Below are 16,153 nucleotides of genomic sequence, written 5' to 3'. Positions count from 1 at the left end.
ATGCCTATCCTCCAACTCACGTGTCAAAGCCGAAGCCCAAGCGTGTCCGTATGTGGTGAGGGGGACTTGGTGGTGGCAAATAAAATCAAACAAAGTCATGGGAAAGTGGGGGATGGCACCCGATGTAGTCAGTGTCCTCACAGGTGCCACAGTGCTACCACACCCCTCACCTGTCTCTGCCATGTGAAGACAGCGTGAGAACTCAGCCACCTACAAGGCAGCAGCAACCTCCGTCAGGAACCGGAGACCTGCGCTAGGATAGGAATTCTTAGCTTCCTAGATGGCTGTCATTAAGCTGACCAGTCTCAAAATAAAAATACTCTCCATCCAGAAATGTCACTACAGTAGCCCAGGCATATTCATATCCACAGGCACAGAGCTGAGGCAGAACTCAGGCAAAAGCGACCCTTCGGCACCACCGTCGCCTCAGTTTCCAGCCCCATGCACTAAATACACACACAACTCATTTCTTGATGAATGTTATTACCAGAAAAAGTCAAGATGAGATGGGGCCATGATTCTCCTGCATCTCCCACTAGAAAGAGACTCTCCAGTAAGGTTCCTTGCAAAGGTTTGCCAGAAGTGTGTCTTTGCGCCCTCTAGCGGCCTTCCTGCCCTCGGGCATCAGGCTCTCCTAAACCTGGTATTTAGGTGGCTGCTGTCTGAAGACTATAATCGTGGGCTTTCAGGGTCCCTGTGTCGGTTTACTTTTAGTTTTCTTCCCACCTCTTCTGTTGGTGGAAATCAAAACAAACAGCAGAATGTTAGGGAACTGCTAAACAAAGGCATAAAGATATCTCTGTGCATAAGATGAACCGCAAACCTTTTTCCTGGGAGAGGATTTTCTTAGTGAGACTGAGGACAGAACCCAGGGCCTTGTGGATACCAGGCAAGCACGCTAGCACAGAGCTACATCCACAGTCCAGAAGAGGATGTGGTTGGAAGCCACAGTGACACAATGTGCAATGGGTCACACCAGAAAAACTGCTGTGAGTGTTTAAAAGTGACCTAATGTTTTCTGCTTAAAACAGAAACACAGATACCAATTTAGAGCTGGAAGGAGCATAATCAAATGTGAGTTGAAATTCTCACATCACGAGTGAGAGAGACCCTAGAAGGAAAACTACAAAGAAAGGGACCCAGATGTCATGTCTCTGAGAACAGAAACCTTGGTGTGTACATGTGTGTGTATGGTACATGGCAGTATGCTGCACACCCATGTGTGTGCTTGACGGCCAGAGGAGGACTTTTGGTGCTGCCTTTTCGGATTCTCTTGAGAAAGTCTCCCATTGAGCCTGAAGCCAGGCAGGCAGCCAACAAGCCCAGAGGTCCTCCTTTCTCCACTACCCAGTGGCCTGGGGTTACAGACACGCATGCAGCCTCCTGACTGCACCCCACACAGTACCGGGGTTACAGGCATGCATGCATACCCCCTGGCTCTTTCCACCTCACACAGTTCTGGGGTTACAGACACGCATGCAGCCTCCTGACTGCACCCCACACAGTACCGGGGTTACAGGCGTGCATGCAGCCTCCTGGCTCTCTCCACCCCACACAGTACTTATAAGAGTTATCCTTCTGTGTGTCTGTTTCTCTTATTAGTTGATGAATAAAACACTGCTTGGCCAGTAGCCAGGCAGGAAGTATAGGCAGAGCTACCAGACCAGGAGAAGCTGGGGAGAGGAGGCAGAGAAAAGCCATGAGAGGGAACAGGGAAACAGGACACGCTAGGTGTTCTCTGGTAAAGCCATGTAGAAATACATAGATTAATAGTCACGAGTTAATAATTCAGAGAGAGCTGGCCAGTAAGAAGCCTGAGTGATTGGCCAAACAGTTTAATAATTAAATATGTCTCTGTGTGTTTATTTGGGGCTACATGACTGTGAGACCAGAAAGAAACTCCAGCTAGACAGTAGCAGGGTTACAGGGTGCATGCAGCCCCCTGGCTTGTAAAGTGGGTGCAGGGATTCCACTTGGGACCTCATGCTTATACAGGAAGTTACTTTTTACCCAGTGAGCCATCTCCACAGTCCAAGAACAGAAACCTTGAGCCCGCTATACTACAGTGAGGACAAGGAGAGAAAGCTGTAGCCGTGGCTCACTACAGTTCCCCAGGGACAGAGGTAACCATGCTGACAGAGGCAGGAAATGGTGATGTTTCCACCGGCTACTTCAGTTACCATTTCCACAGGAAGGAATGCTTTTTGGGAAAAAAATCCCCTACACTCTTTTTCTTCCCATTTTTGCCTGCTTGTTGCTCAAAATAACACACGGAATAAAGAGATCTTTTTAGAGATGGTGTATAGAGTAACTGCTGTAACAAAAGCCCAAGATTTATCAGTCACACCACAGGATGACTACCGAGCATAGGGCAAAATCTGGAACATGGAGAGCAAGTGGACAATGGCTTTTTGTTGTCCCATCTTCCTGTCTGCTCTGGCTCCAGCATATGATCACTGGGTGTCCCTTCACTGGGCTGGGGCCTCGTGCCATGTAGGACACCCTTCAGTTCCTAACACGCTTTTAATCTATGGGTCTCTCTACTTCTGTGGCTCATGTGAAAAAAGGACTTAGGACAGTTAAAGTCCCAGTGGTAGCTAACAGAGGTCAGACATATCACAGCTGCATCCAAAGAGATCCAAAGCCACTGGGCTGCATCCGGGAGACTGATGCTGAAATCCAAGTTACAAGAAGCACAGGACAAACTAAGCACAGGCAAGTGTTAGCTGGCCAGAGCAGAGATGCACACTACACTGAACACAAACACAGAGAAAGAAAGCTCAGCCCGAGCCAGACTCTGGGAAGAGGGAGCCGACCTCAAATACAGGAATCTCTGCACGAGCCAGGCGGACATAAGTTGAACTGTGTGGTTCCAGAGAGCAGGCAATCTGGACCAACGTATAGTAGACACTAGGAGGGAGACTTCAAGTAAAGAAAAAAGTCTTCCTGACTACAGAGTCCGGGCTAGCAGAGTGCGTTACTTCGGGAGTGAGACAAGTTAAGTATCTGCTGGTAAAGCTAAAGCAGGGGTTGCTGCCCAAATGGGGCGGGTGGACTCAGCCAACTGGCAGACTTGAGCATGAGGTCAAGGTAAGGGCAGCTTACCTGGCAGAGGGAAATGTTTGCATAGGGCTTTGCCTGGGTTTGCAAGTGTGCCTTGTCCTCTCTCTTATCGCCGTGCACAAGCAGGATTGGTTTATTCCTGAAAAGAGATCGGAAATGTTTCAAATGCATTGTTCACAAAGCTTCTGCCCTTTGTGGCTAACACCGTGTGACTGTCAGTACCCATTCATTAGTTCCCAAGTCTGGTCAACTGTGACTGAGTTACAGCTCTATGGAATTCCTGAGTATTGCTTTTCCTTGGTTCAAAAGAACGCACAGAGGTTGTGTGCTCTCGTTTCAGATGGAGTCGACTAAAGATATGGACTGGTGAGATGGATAAAGACACGGGCTTGGAGGGCAAAGGTGCGTGCCGACAGGGCTGATGACCTCAGTTTGATGCCGGGAACCCATACGATAGGAGAGAACCGACTTCGACAACTTCCTCTAACCACAAGTGTATCTTGGCATGTACAGACGTACACTTACATGTCCACACACACAAAATAAATGAGAATTAGTATAAAAAAATTGGTTTAAAAAAGGGCAATTTGGCTTCCTTTCCTCCTTGTCTTAAACCATTAATAGTTTTATATTTCACCCTGCACCTGTTTACCAGGCATTTATTACATGCTTTATGTACTGTGCAGGATCCAGGATATAACAGTAGACAGTCCCAAGCCCCTAACAAAGTACAGACTTGCTAACTGCTAGTTAGCACACTGCACATTTTTCAAATTTAAAGACTATACAAATGTCCTTTAGGAACACATTAAAGGCCTTTTCTGATTACCTATTTTGAGACAGGGTCTTGATACACAGCGCAGGCTGGCCTTAACTCGACGTGCTGGCCAGACTAGCCCCAAACTCTGCAATCCTCTGCCACAGCTCCCCCAGTGCTGGGACACAAGCACAAACCACCATGCCTGGCTTTAAAAAGACTTTTAAGAAACACTTCATCTTCTTCAGCTAATCCTTAGAAATCAATGTATCTTTACCAACTCTCCCCAAACAAGAAAAAAATGGAGCTTTCTCCAATAAGCACCCAAGCAAGGTTAACGGATGCAGCTGTGCTTGTTATGCCGCAGAAGGCACGACAGGCAACAATGGGCCGGGACGCAGCACAGGGCACACCCATTCAGAGGGACCGTCTGACGGCCTCGTGTGCACGCTAGCTTTGCTCTGGCAGGACTTGCATATAGACTGGTAACACAGGTAAAGACACAGGCATTTCTAACGCTCCCCTACGTAGGGAGAGATAGCACAGCCAGCAAACCACATGGGGAGAAATGTAAGAAACGCTGGCGTTCTCCGGTCACATGTGATTCAGATATCAGAATGCTAAGCATTAAGGACGGATGCTGGAGCGCTCCTTCACGCCTTCAGATTGGCGCAGTGAGATGCAGACCTTCACCACCTGCAGTGCTCCATGACCCAATTCTGCGTGGGTTTTTGAAGACGCCATTCAGGTCATTCTTGAGCCTTGTAGTATGTTCACGACTCTCCCAAGATGCACCTGCTAACAAGGGGGTAGAGAGAAGGAGGACTGTATCCTTTGACTTTGCTGGGGTGCTGTAACAAAGTGTCACAAAAGTCTGGAGTGCCACAGTTCTGGAAGCAGTAAGCCTGAGAGCTGGTGCTAGCAGCCTGGTGCCAGCAGACTGGCACCGCAGGGGATGGAGGTAGAACCCGGGCCAGGCTCTCTGGCTTCCGGGGGCCTCAAGCATTGCTTGGCTCACAGATGGCATTCTCCTTGTGTCTTCTGTCTTCTTTGTCGCCATGTCCAACTTCTTCCTTTTTAGAAGGGTGTCAGCATGTTGGGTTAGTGCTCCCAGTGAGCACTCCCAGTGAGTGCTCCCAGTGTAACACACGCAGAGGTGCTGAGGTGTAGAAATCCAAACAATCAATTCATCCCAGAAGAGCCACTGAAGGAATTATAGCCCACACCAGGACAATACTGTGGAAAGGTGACATCTGTTTTCAAGGTCCTTGAGAAGTAATGGGGAGAGACCAAACAGCAACAGTGTAACACTCAGGGACACACTGTTAAGAAGAGCTGGAGGCAAGTGCCAAATCATTCCCCACACAGCCAGCCTCGCATTTCTTAGCAAAAACCTGATTTCATGTAGGACGGACGAGGTGGCCTCAGTTAGAAGACCACATATCTAGCCTTGAGGAGGTGGCCTCAGTTAGAAGACCACATATCTAGCCTTGGAGATGGCTAGTGTCATGAGACTGAGCTCTGTTCCACAAAACACAAGAGACTCGGGACCAGTCAGAACTGCTCAGAGTGGCATCGATGGAATGAGTTCTCTCTCCTCCTCCTCCTTTCTGCTAGCTGGAAAACAGACAGGTGGTCTGGACCTTAGGTTGTGCCATCCTGGACCATGAGGTAACTCTGAAGACTGAAGTCAAACCCCAGGATGGTAGGACAGAATGAATGACTGAAATAGTGGGTAGCTAAGTCACAGAAGAAAACTCTGGCACTCTATCTAAACCACAGACAGCTACCATTAGGAGTTCAGGCTGCTAAGTTGTACTTAATTTCATTTTTTTTTTTTCATTTAAGCTGTTATTTTGAGTTTTCTGTTAATATGCAACTACAGCAAATGTTCTTTTAATCAACCAAATACAAGCCCTCGCATGGTAAAGCTGCTGAAGAAATCTCCACATTTTACACTAATGCCATGAGTTTCCAGAATGATGCCTTAAAATGCGCCGAGGCCTTGATGACGTCAGCATTCTTCTTGTTGCACCCTACTTACTGTAGGGGTTTCTGCACAACTCTGTGTTATGAACACAAATGGTCCTGTGTCACATGCATGGCTGCACTGACTTGGTCTGTATGGCCTCACAGGAGGCTGAAGCATTGGCAGAGGCAGCACCTCAGCTTGGGTGAAGGACAGTCATGATCCCCTTTCTTAACTTCAGATACAGTTTTGGAAGAATCATTTGGGTTGGCGCATAAAGGGCATTAGAAAAAAACAGCTCTGATGTGCTGAACCGAGCATGGCGCGGTGGCTGTGTCTGGACACACACACACACATCCAGACACCACACAGAGATGGCTGTTTCCTTCACACTAACACTGCCCATGAAATCCTGTTACTTGACTTGGAGTCTGTCCTCTACTTCTGGAAAGGACAGAGTGGAAAATACTAAGTCTGTGAAAAGAATGTGTGTGACTAAATAGGTAAAAAGTGTTCTCAAGTGTTCTCATTTGTAAGTGTTTGCAATTGTAAACATGAAGATTTGAGTTGGATTTCCAGAATCCGTGTAAAAGATGCTAGGCATGGTGGCGAGGTGGATATAGGTAGATCCCTGGGGCTGGGCCAGCAAAAGAACCTGTCTCAAAAAACAGAATAAAATAAAATATAAAAGAAGAGAGGAGATGGCTGCTAAAGATAAATACTCAAGCCTATACACACACACACACACCAAAAACTAAATGAATAAAATGCTGTCCTCCCAAAACAAATGTTATCTGTTTACAATGATGTCAAGTGAAATATGGAGAGATGGGTGTCTATTCTGAGAAGTGCAAGGCTCGCATTCTACCATGCTATTTGCACTCTGGCATCAGGGACTCACCTGAATTCTGGGGGATACTGCTTTATGAGCCAGTCCACGTCAAAGCAGTAGTTAAACTAGACAGGGGGAGAAAGCAAAGTAAGTAAGCCACAGTTACGCCCGTAAGAACTGTTACTAAACTGACACGATTCCCAAAGCGACCACATGCTACAGTGTTCACAAACCTAGTGAGTTATGCTGCAGTATATAAAAGTGACCCCAGATTTCCTCCTGAAGGACACTCAGTTAAAGGAATCTGCATAAATGGAGCCAAATGCCCAAGATAGGTTCTGAGGATAGCATCTACACATACTTTAGCAACATTTCTATTGTTGATGGTGTGTTACTACATTACTTCCAGTAGTCCCGGCTCACAAAGTTCCCTGAGGTGTCAGAGACAAAGATCCCAGGACATTTAGGAGAGGCCATTTCCTGTCAGCACAACTGATCAGTTAGCCTGGTACACTCTAACTTGTTTGTAATTACTTCCTGCTGACCACAAGTTCCATAGCGCTTTATCTATGGCCAACCCTGGGCACAGGAGCTCAAGTCTAGCTGAGAGAGGATGCACAGACACACCCCATTTGCTTTCTATCTAGACATCAGGACCACATCACACAGGAGGGTGGCGCCTCTGCTTGATTCAGGAACAAGACCCCCCTGCCCTTTTCTTCTGACTAGTCTTGAGCTTCTGGACCGTCCATTATGATGACTTGTCAGCATGGAGGGAACAGCCCAGGGCAGTCAGAGCCTGGCACATGCAGTAGTCACAAATTCCACTCCCTTCTGCTCACTGCAGAGCATCCATTTTTTCTGAAGCAACTCAAACTTGACTTGGTCTTCACCATGCCACCACCCATCCCCAGGGGGCTGCACCAGCATCCCATGAGGCTGGCGGTATCTACCAAACTCTTCCATGTAGGAATATGAAGTGACTTCTCAGCTAGGCCTTGTGGCCTGAGCAAGAATCAGGTGTTTTTCTGTTAGTGGCCCCCATGCTCTATGCTGATGGGGGCCAAGCGGGGGACTGCTGTTCATGGATCCCACAATATGGCCAGGCTCTAGGCAGATGCCAGCTGAGGGGACACTGCATAGGGCCCGTCTCATACCTCTCCTCACCCAAGGAAAGGACAACTTCCCATAAACTCACCTGAGCTGAAGAGACAAGTGTCCCAAACAGAGGGGATAAAATATCTACAAAGACAAAAACAAATGGATTCTCAGATTAAAATCCCTCTATAACAACTACCCTTTTCAGTGGCAGTGACAATCAGGAAAAGCTACCAGGCTAGACTGTAATATTCTGCAAAAGCAATAAAACCATTTCCTTATATAACTTAATATTTATCTCATTCTTGACAAAGTAGAATGTAAAATAAAATCTAAAACTGAAGTCCCGGATGACTGTTTAATTTGCATCATTCATGAGGTCCGTTCTTAGACCTCTTTACCTCCTGCACCATCCAAGTCTGCAATGGTTCTCCTCTGTAGCCACAGACCATCTGCTTCCTCAACAGTACACTCACATCCTTGGGACTCTAGGTCACCTCTGAGGACATCCCACTTGGTTCCCCTCAAGGCTGACTTTGGATAGTTAGAAAGGGCACTGTTCATTAACTACACCATGATCACCACCATCTTGCATCTGTGTAGGACTTCTTAGGAGATAGACAACGTTCTTAGCACTTTGGACGAATGAACTCAATACTCCTGGGGGTTTTTTGAGGTAAGGTGTTACTCTTCCTTTTGGGTAAGTGGCATCTCTGAAGGAGGCTGTGTGTGACCATACAGCTGGAAGGGTCAGAGAGTTAAGGTTTGACCCAGGATGTCTGGTACTGACTGAGTTGCCTCTGAGAAAGAAGTGGGCTAGTTCACTTATTTTACTGGGCGCCTCCTGTCCTCTAGACAGTGGGTGAGATGTGGGTACAAACAGTTGTAAAGAACAAAACGACTAGTAGGAAAGCTCCTCCTCATTCTGAGACCAGCAGAGTTGGGAGATAAGCTGCAATACAGTCTTCCAGCTAGCCCCCATCTACACCTCTTGCTTTTTAAACTTTGTCCATCTTCCAGGGCCCACTGGAAAGCCACTGTCTTCCACGAGATCTAGAGAACCTACAATTAAAGCTAGTGTTGGCAGGATACATCAAACAGCATGGACTTAGATACAAGAAGAACTGGATTTAAGTGAGGGTCTACCACTTAACAGCTCTGTGACCTTGGGTAAGTGATTTAACTTTTCTTAACTTCAGATCAGTCACATGTCTAAGGACACTGGATCATCTTATTAGGCTGCTCTGAGACAATTAAAATGTATGTGGAACCCTCATGATGTCATCTCCCCCTCTTTAAATCTTGGTGCTCACAGCAAGTTGTTACTGTTTTATCACATAGAGCAGTCTTTCCATACTCCACTGTTCCCTACATCAGTCTCTCCCAGAGAAAGCAGAATCACCAGCAACTATCTTACACATCTTCAGGGTACCTACATAAAAGATGCTCAACAATTTGTAGAGCTGGCCTTACTACTACAGAATTAAACCCACCAACATTTGCACATTATACAGGAAAATATAGGGTACAATCATATATTTGATAGGGAAAAACTACATTGAGAATAAACATAATTTATACTGTGAATATGAACCAGGAAAACAAAGCCATCAAAGTGAGAGAATGCGTATTGTGTCTGCTATCCAAATATGTGTGCTGCTCACTTCACATATCTGCTGTTCTGAATCCTCATCCCATGCTGTGTGGTCTCAACCACAGAGGGAATGAGTGGCAAAAAGGAAATCTGGGTCCACTGAGCCCACATGATTCTGTTTCTCCACGGAACACAGAGGACCGTAGGGACCATTCTCTGCCTCATACCCGGAGCATCCACATGCTCACAACAATACTCATTCTTCTTTCTTTGTCCTGGGAACCAAAGCAGGCTTTCAAGGCTCTCAGAGGCCACTAGGCATTGTTTTCCCTGGAGGCTTAGAAAAAGCACAGGTGACAGTTCCTAACCTTCCCCCCCTCCCCCCAATAGTTTGATTGGATGAATCTAAGATAGAGCTGAACAGTGGCATTTCCAAGGTCCGGGTGATTCTGATGCTGCCGGCCCAGGGACCATACAGAGCCACTATGAAGCGTATGACACTTAATAGTGCTACCAGCCAGGTTTAGCCTTCACTTGAACAGTTAAACAATTCTAAGTACTTTGCCAATCGTTACCAGGGGCTGAGCCACAGGGGCCTTGAGAAGGACCCTTGGAATGCCCCCCCCCCCCCCGTCTGCCACACGCACTCAGGGTAAACAACCCTCCCACCAGTAGTTAAGACGGGGCTCTTAAAGGCCATTCTAAGCTGCGCCCTTCTTTACCAAGCTCACCAGTTCCTAAGAGCCCTTGTCCTTACCCCTGATGTGGAGGGCTTTGGAGTTGTACTTTGCCTTAATCCCTGAGACTCTAGTGAGGTAAAATTGGAAGGGGTTCCCTTTATCCAGCATGTCCCAGATGTCCTGGCCTTCCCCTGAGGTCTCGTAGTCCTCATCATCTGCCTTTTGGGGCCTTTGGCTGGCAGGAGGGCTGAGATCTACAACTTTCTGAGCACTAGTCACACTGGGTGAGGAGACATGTTTTTTCTCTTGAGCCACCATGTACTTAGGCTGTTCCTGCTTTGTCTCTGGCTGCTGTTCATCATCACTGCTGGACAGACACCAGCCAAGAGCTTCTGTGGAATCACTTTTCTGCCTTTTGGGGGGTAACAATGAGTCTGTGGTGCCGAACTTCACAGGTGAGAGCTGCCTCTTGTGCGCAGCCTTGCGGGCCTCTGAGCAGGTGTACACCGGCTCCTTCGCTGCTCCCTGCCCAGCCTGGGGGAGAGAGGATGTTGACGGCTTGTCAGGCCTGGGCTTTTCATCCTCACTGTCATCACTACTGGATATTGTCCACCTCCCATAGCTGCTTTCCTGGGACATTATACTCCTGAAAAGGAACGGTAGAGACATTATTTTCTACTCAATAGGCAACTGGCAGCGTAACTTTACTGCTCTCAAATTCCAGGTCAGATGAGAGACTGCAATACACGAAGGATGTCTGTGCTCAGGGTCTGAATCACTTACCTAGCACCAGAATCTCTTGTGTGGGGCTGACAGGCTAAAGGAAGCATCCTAGCCACCTTCTTCCTGCTGTCTTTCTAGCTAGACCTTGGTCTTAGAAGCCCTAGGAAGGGAGTTAAGGTTAAGACCATCTTAGGAAACTTTTAAGAATAATTCTGACCATGCTCATTTTTCATTTTCTTTGGGGGGGGGGGGACTTGACTTGGGGCCTTGTGCTGCTAGGCAAGCTCACCATTAATTAAAAACATTACTACACTTGCTATTGTATGCTGGGGGAGTGGTGTACATGTGACATGATGTGGAGATCAGAGGACAACTTGCAGGAGTCCGTTCTCTCCTACCACATGGGACCCAGGGATTGGACTTAGGCTTGGGGACAAGCACCTTGACCCGCTGAGCCACTTCATGGGCTCAAATATTTGCTTATCAGGGGAGGGGTACAAACGGAGGTCAGCAAACAACTTGAGGGAATTGCTTCTCTCCCTCCCTCTCTCTCTCTCCCTCTCTCTCTCTCTTCCCCACCCCCACGGGTCCCAGAGATTGAGAGATTGAATGCAGTAAGTCAAGCTTGGCAGCAAGCACCTTTACAACAGCTAAGTCTACATTTCCGAAGCCAGGGGCCCACACTGGCTTAGGCAGGCCTCTTCAAGGGACACCGAATGACCGCTTCTGTGTGTACAATTTATAAGCACAGCGTGAGGACCTAGCTCGTTTCAGATAGTTACCTCACTGTTCACGCCACGACTCAAGGGGCTGAAACCTGCAGGCCAGGGCTTGAACCGAAGCCAACCATTTTCAGGTTCTAAGTCACACAGTCCATCTAATTCATACTCTCTTGCTCTCAGAGGAGCAAAATATAGAATATAGGTACTTGTGGTGTTAGCTACAAAAAGCATTCACGCTAAACAGTAAAGGGCCAAGAGGGTTTTCTAGCAGTTCCATCATGCAATGCCAGGTTAGTACAGAATTCTAAAGAAAACTAAAATAAATATTCAGAAAAACGTGCTCCTATAGTCTGAGTATCTGCAAGGTTTGTTTCACACCTGAAGAGGATGTATTATGAGTGGGGGAAACAAAGTCAAAAAGCAGTACTCCAAAGAACCTGCAACCCGCATCAACTAAAAGAACCCAAAAATCAAAACCAAACTCCCCAAATCTCAGAAGAACTGATCTTACATCAGTTTTTCAAATGAATTACACAGAGAGAGGGGGGGAGGGGGAGAGGGAGGGAGGGAGGGAGAGAGAGAGAGAGAGAGAGAGAGAGAGAGAGAGAGAGAGAGAGTTTTAAGGTATTGGTCACTTTTCACAATTCCTCCCTTACCCAACTTCAATTAATTCTAGTTGGTTCACACTTTTCAAGGAGCCCTTACATAGAGAGCATGAGACATCTTCACAGTTACAGTTAACTTCAACTGGCCTGGACAAGTAGAACAGCCAATGTGTGGGGCCTCAGAGTGGGTGGGGTCACTGGCTTCTGCAATAACAGATGACCCCAGGCTCTGTATGTATTTTGAACTTGAATCTGCTTCCTAAAAGATTTGTGTTAATTTCTATGGTGTCCAACTCGCTGTGAGAACTCAGTTTAGGCTATTTTCCTAAACAGCTTCTGATCTATGTGGGTTAAGAAACCAGCTTGTAACAGCTAACCAAGCTGTAACAGGTGTACCCTGCACAGGAGGGCAGTTTAAAACAGACTTTACTTAAGAGCTCAGATGCAGGTTTTTTTTTTTTTTTTTTTTATCTTGCTTATATCTTTTTATTTTAACTCACACCCTTATTCTAGACTTCAGAGCAGAACTACTTAAGTGGACTGACTAAGGAACTGCTTAATCTTATGAGTTAAGATTTCTCAGGCTGGGTGTGGTGGCTCACACTTACAATCTCAAGGCTGAGGCCAAAGGATCTCGAGTTTGTGGCTAGCTTGGAAAATATAGTAAGTTTGAGACAAGCCTGAGCTACATAGCAAGACTGTTTCAAAACTAAGTCAATAAAATTTTTAAAAACTTATGTGAATGCCTGTGTCTATAATGAGTATAGGTAACCCAGGTAGATAGAAGAAACCCTAGCTGGTTGTAAGCTACCTTCACATGGATGATGGGACCGAGTTCAGATGTCTAAGGAGCAGTACATACTCAACTGCTGAGCAATCTCTCTAGATCCCCCCCCCACTTTAATCTGGGTGGGTTGTCAGATACATCTATTTTAGTTGCAGAGACTAGAGATTGCAAGGGATAGGTGGTCACTCGGGGTCATCGCTAGCCAGTTTAGCTAGCTTCCCTGGTGAGTTCCAAGGTAGCAAAACCAACCAGTCAAAAAAAAAAAAAAAAAAAAAAAAAAAACAAGAACCATAAACCAAAACCACCTGTATCCACTGTTCTACAGATGACAGACAGGGAACGGAACCAGCTTAGACACCCATTGGTAGGTGACTGGAGAATGAAGGTGTGACACACATACTCACTGAAATTTTACTCAGCTGTGAAGAAAAATGAAATTACAAAAATTTGAGGAAAATGGACAGATCTGGTCAACATTATATTAAACGAGGTGCCTCAAACTCAGAAAGTCAAAAGCCACGTGTTCTCTCTCATATGAGGTAGGGTTTCTTTGTGTGTATGAGCATAAATGGATGCTGTGAACACCCACCCTTCCTACTCAGGGCTGCGATTATAGGTGTGCCATGAACCCTCAGTCTTCTTTCCCTTTCCAATGCGTGGATAAATTCACAAATGTGTGCCATCCCTGCAGACACCATGCTCATCAATGTCTTCCCCAGGGGGATACAAACACCACGGCCTGTTTCAATAAATCCAAATCCTAGACCTTGAGAACTCTGAGTAAAGCAACTCTAGTGACTTTAAACTCTTTGGACAATTTCTCAGGTTTTTAGTGTTAACTACATCTTCTAGAACCACACTGGGGGGTGGGGGTGGGGTTGACATCCCTGCCAATTACATAGAACAAGTTGGTAAAAATAAAACAAACAAGTGTTTGAAAAAAGACATTTCTCAGAAAACAAAACCCTTCGAGTGGTCCAGGCTTTACATACAGTTGAAGTTTGGAGATTGCTGACATTCAGTTCTTTGCTGGAGGGCTGTTTACCACTGACAGCAATACTAATGAAATTGTACTTTGTCATTCTGTCCATCAGGTTACCAACCTCATTATGAAAACAAGGTCCTTGGCCTGCTGAACAGGGACTGCTGTGATGTAAATGTCACCATCACCCAGGAAATGACTTCTAATTTGGAGGACTGTATCTGGTCAGCCTCACACTTTACTGTTCCCCCACACAGAACCTTTAGAAACCTTTCAAAAGCTCCCAAGGCCCAGCGTGGCAAGGACAGACTCCCAGTGACTTTCAGTGATTTGCCAGGCGGTGCCCAGGATAGCGGAAGTGTAAAGTCACAGCTGCAATAAGTGATGATAAAAAAAAAAGACTGGCAAGACAGGTACTCCCCCCTCTACCCACCCAAGTCCCAGCCCTGATTCCTACAGTGGAGGCAGCTGGGACCTGCCCATCACTGACCACATGGGATAGCCCCTCCCTTCCCATCCCAAGTCAGTCTCTGCTTAAATCAGGGAGAAAGCTGTCCTGTTGAAAAGATGCTTTGCATTTTTGCTTTTGAATGACAGTGGTGGACCCTGGACTTTTCTACAAACACCTGTAACCCTTGTTTCCCCGTCAGCAGAATGCAGCTTGGGGCTCCATGATAGCTACAAGGGCAAAATAAAGTCTGCTTTGTAAAAGACAGTATCTACATAGGAGTGGAGCCAATTAAATATAGAGAGAATAAATAAAAGCTAGGGAGGCAGGTGAGGCAATGCAACTTGGCACACACTGAACCAAGATGAAAAAAAAACTTAGGAAATTCACTCACTACACAGCAACTCAGACTGTTTTCAGAGGTTTTTATTAAGTACTTAAAAAAAAAAAAAATTCCATGAGATTTTAGCTCAGTGGATAAGAGGGGCTGCAATTCCCATCAAGCCCAGAATGACTCCTATACCTGTTAACCCAATATTGTGACAGAGACAAGCACTTCTCAAGAATTCAATGGCCAGCTACCCTGGAAGAAACTGTCATCTTCGGGTTCAGTAAGAGACCCTGATTCACCAGAATAGGTCAGAGAGCAAGAGGGAGGCACAACTGCATACTCATTCATTCATACACACACATACACACACACACACACACACACACACACACACACACACACACACACACACGAGAGAGAGCGAGCGAGCGAGCGAGAGACAGCGAGAGACAGAGAGAGACAGAGCTGATGCACTGTATTTAGAACTTTGCTTCCTCTACCCCCAGCTGAGCAGACCTATAAGGTATTTCCGCTACCCTTACACTGCTCCTCAGACCTTTGAGACCTAGCCAGACACCAAGCTCCTCCATAGAGGTCCTTCCTCTGAGCCAGTAGCAAGCAAAATTAAGTACCGAGAATGAAGAGTTAAGAGCATACAGCTTCTATCCTAGGCAAGTTTAATTTCAGGGAGAAGGGAACAAATTAACACATTAAAAAAAAATCTAAAAGTCAAGATGATTAGATGCTCATTACATTTTACATGGATAACCTTTCTTTGGAATCTCTGGAGCAGCAAGTGAGACCCGAGGAGGAGAAGGAATCAACGGGCTAAAAGACAGGTGAACAGCATGCCAGACAGATGGAACCCAACTTGCAAAGGGCCAGGAGGTGGTAATAGGGTTATAACTGTAATATAGGGTTGGCCCAGAAAGAAAGGGGCGGAGAAGTAAGGTAAAGCCGACAAAAGCCGAATTTTAGTCTAAAAACACTCCGTGTTTTAGAAGGAGGAGTGCCTTGGCCCAATTAACCTTTTAAAATGCATATATCCGGCACAACTCTGGACACGTGGCAATAAAGACGCGTCCGAAGAGCAGGGGTACGGGGTGCTTAAGAAGACTGCGGTGGAGAAATAGGTAAAAATCGTGAAGCTGTCAACTTTCCCGGACGCTCAGCTCTGCCCAGACACAGAGGCAAGGGCGCAGACTCCTTTCACCCTCAAGACCGCCCGCCTTTCACAGTCGTCCCCAGAAGTGGAAACTGAGCGGAGACGCTCAGAGCCGGCCGCGTGGGGAGCCCCTCGCCCTTGCAGAGCGCCCCGCGGGGCGAAGGCTACAGGATCCCTGGCTCCGGGAGGCGGAGGGGGCCGTGCCCAGGGTCCCCGGCCTCGACGCTCTCCTCGCAGTCCACACCGAGCCCTGCAGGCCTTCCCACTACCCCACCGGATCGCAGCGGCCAGCGAGCCGCCATCAGGAGGGCGGGCGCCGCCAGAGACCGCCCCGAGACGGCGCCCGCAGCCGCAGACACCTACCTGAGCCGCCAGCGCTCCGCCGCCGAGACCACGC

At 47.0% G+C, this 16,153-nt stretch overlaps 1 protein-coding gene across 1 annotated transcript in view; it reads right to left on the bottom strand.

The window, feature by feature from the left end:
* The window catches only part of Tdp1 (tyrosyl-DNA phosphodiesterase 1), a 73,294-nt gene extending 57,141 nt beyond the window's left edge, over positions 1-16,153 (bottom strand). The window contains exons 1-5 of the mRNA XM_051196453.1: positions 16,120-16,153; positions 10,071-10,639; positions 7,820-7,863; positions 6,691-6,746; positions 3,106-3,202 (exon numbers count right to left, since the gene is read on the bottom strand). Coding sequence (XP_051052410.1) covers positions 3,106-3,202; positions 6,691-6,746; positions 7,820-7,863; positions 10,071-10,632 — 759 coding nt within the window. The 5' untranslated portion in view covers positions 10,633-10,639; positions 16,120-16,153. The remainder of the gene's footprint in view (positions 1-3,105; positions 3,203-6,690; positions 6,747-7,819; positions 7,864-10,070; positions 10,640-16,119) is intronic.

The sequence above is a fragment of the Phodopus roborovskii genome, unplaced genomic scaffold (assembly GCF_943737965.1).
Source record: "Phodopus roborovskii unplaced genomic scaffold, PHOROB, whole genome shotgun sequence".
NCBI classification, from domain to species: domain Eukaryota; kingdom Metazoa; phylum Chordata; class Mammalia; order Rodentia; family Cricetidae; genus Phodopus; species Phodopus roborovskii.
The sequence above is the reverse complement of the archived record's forward strand: the minus strand, read 5'-3'. Positions and strand labels throughout refer to the sequence as shown.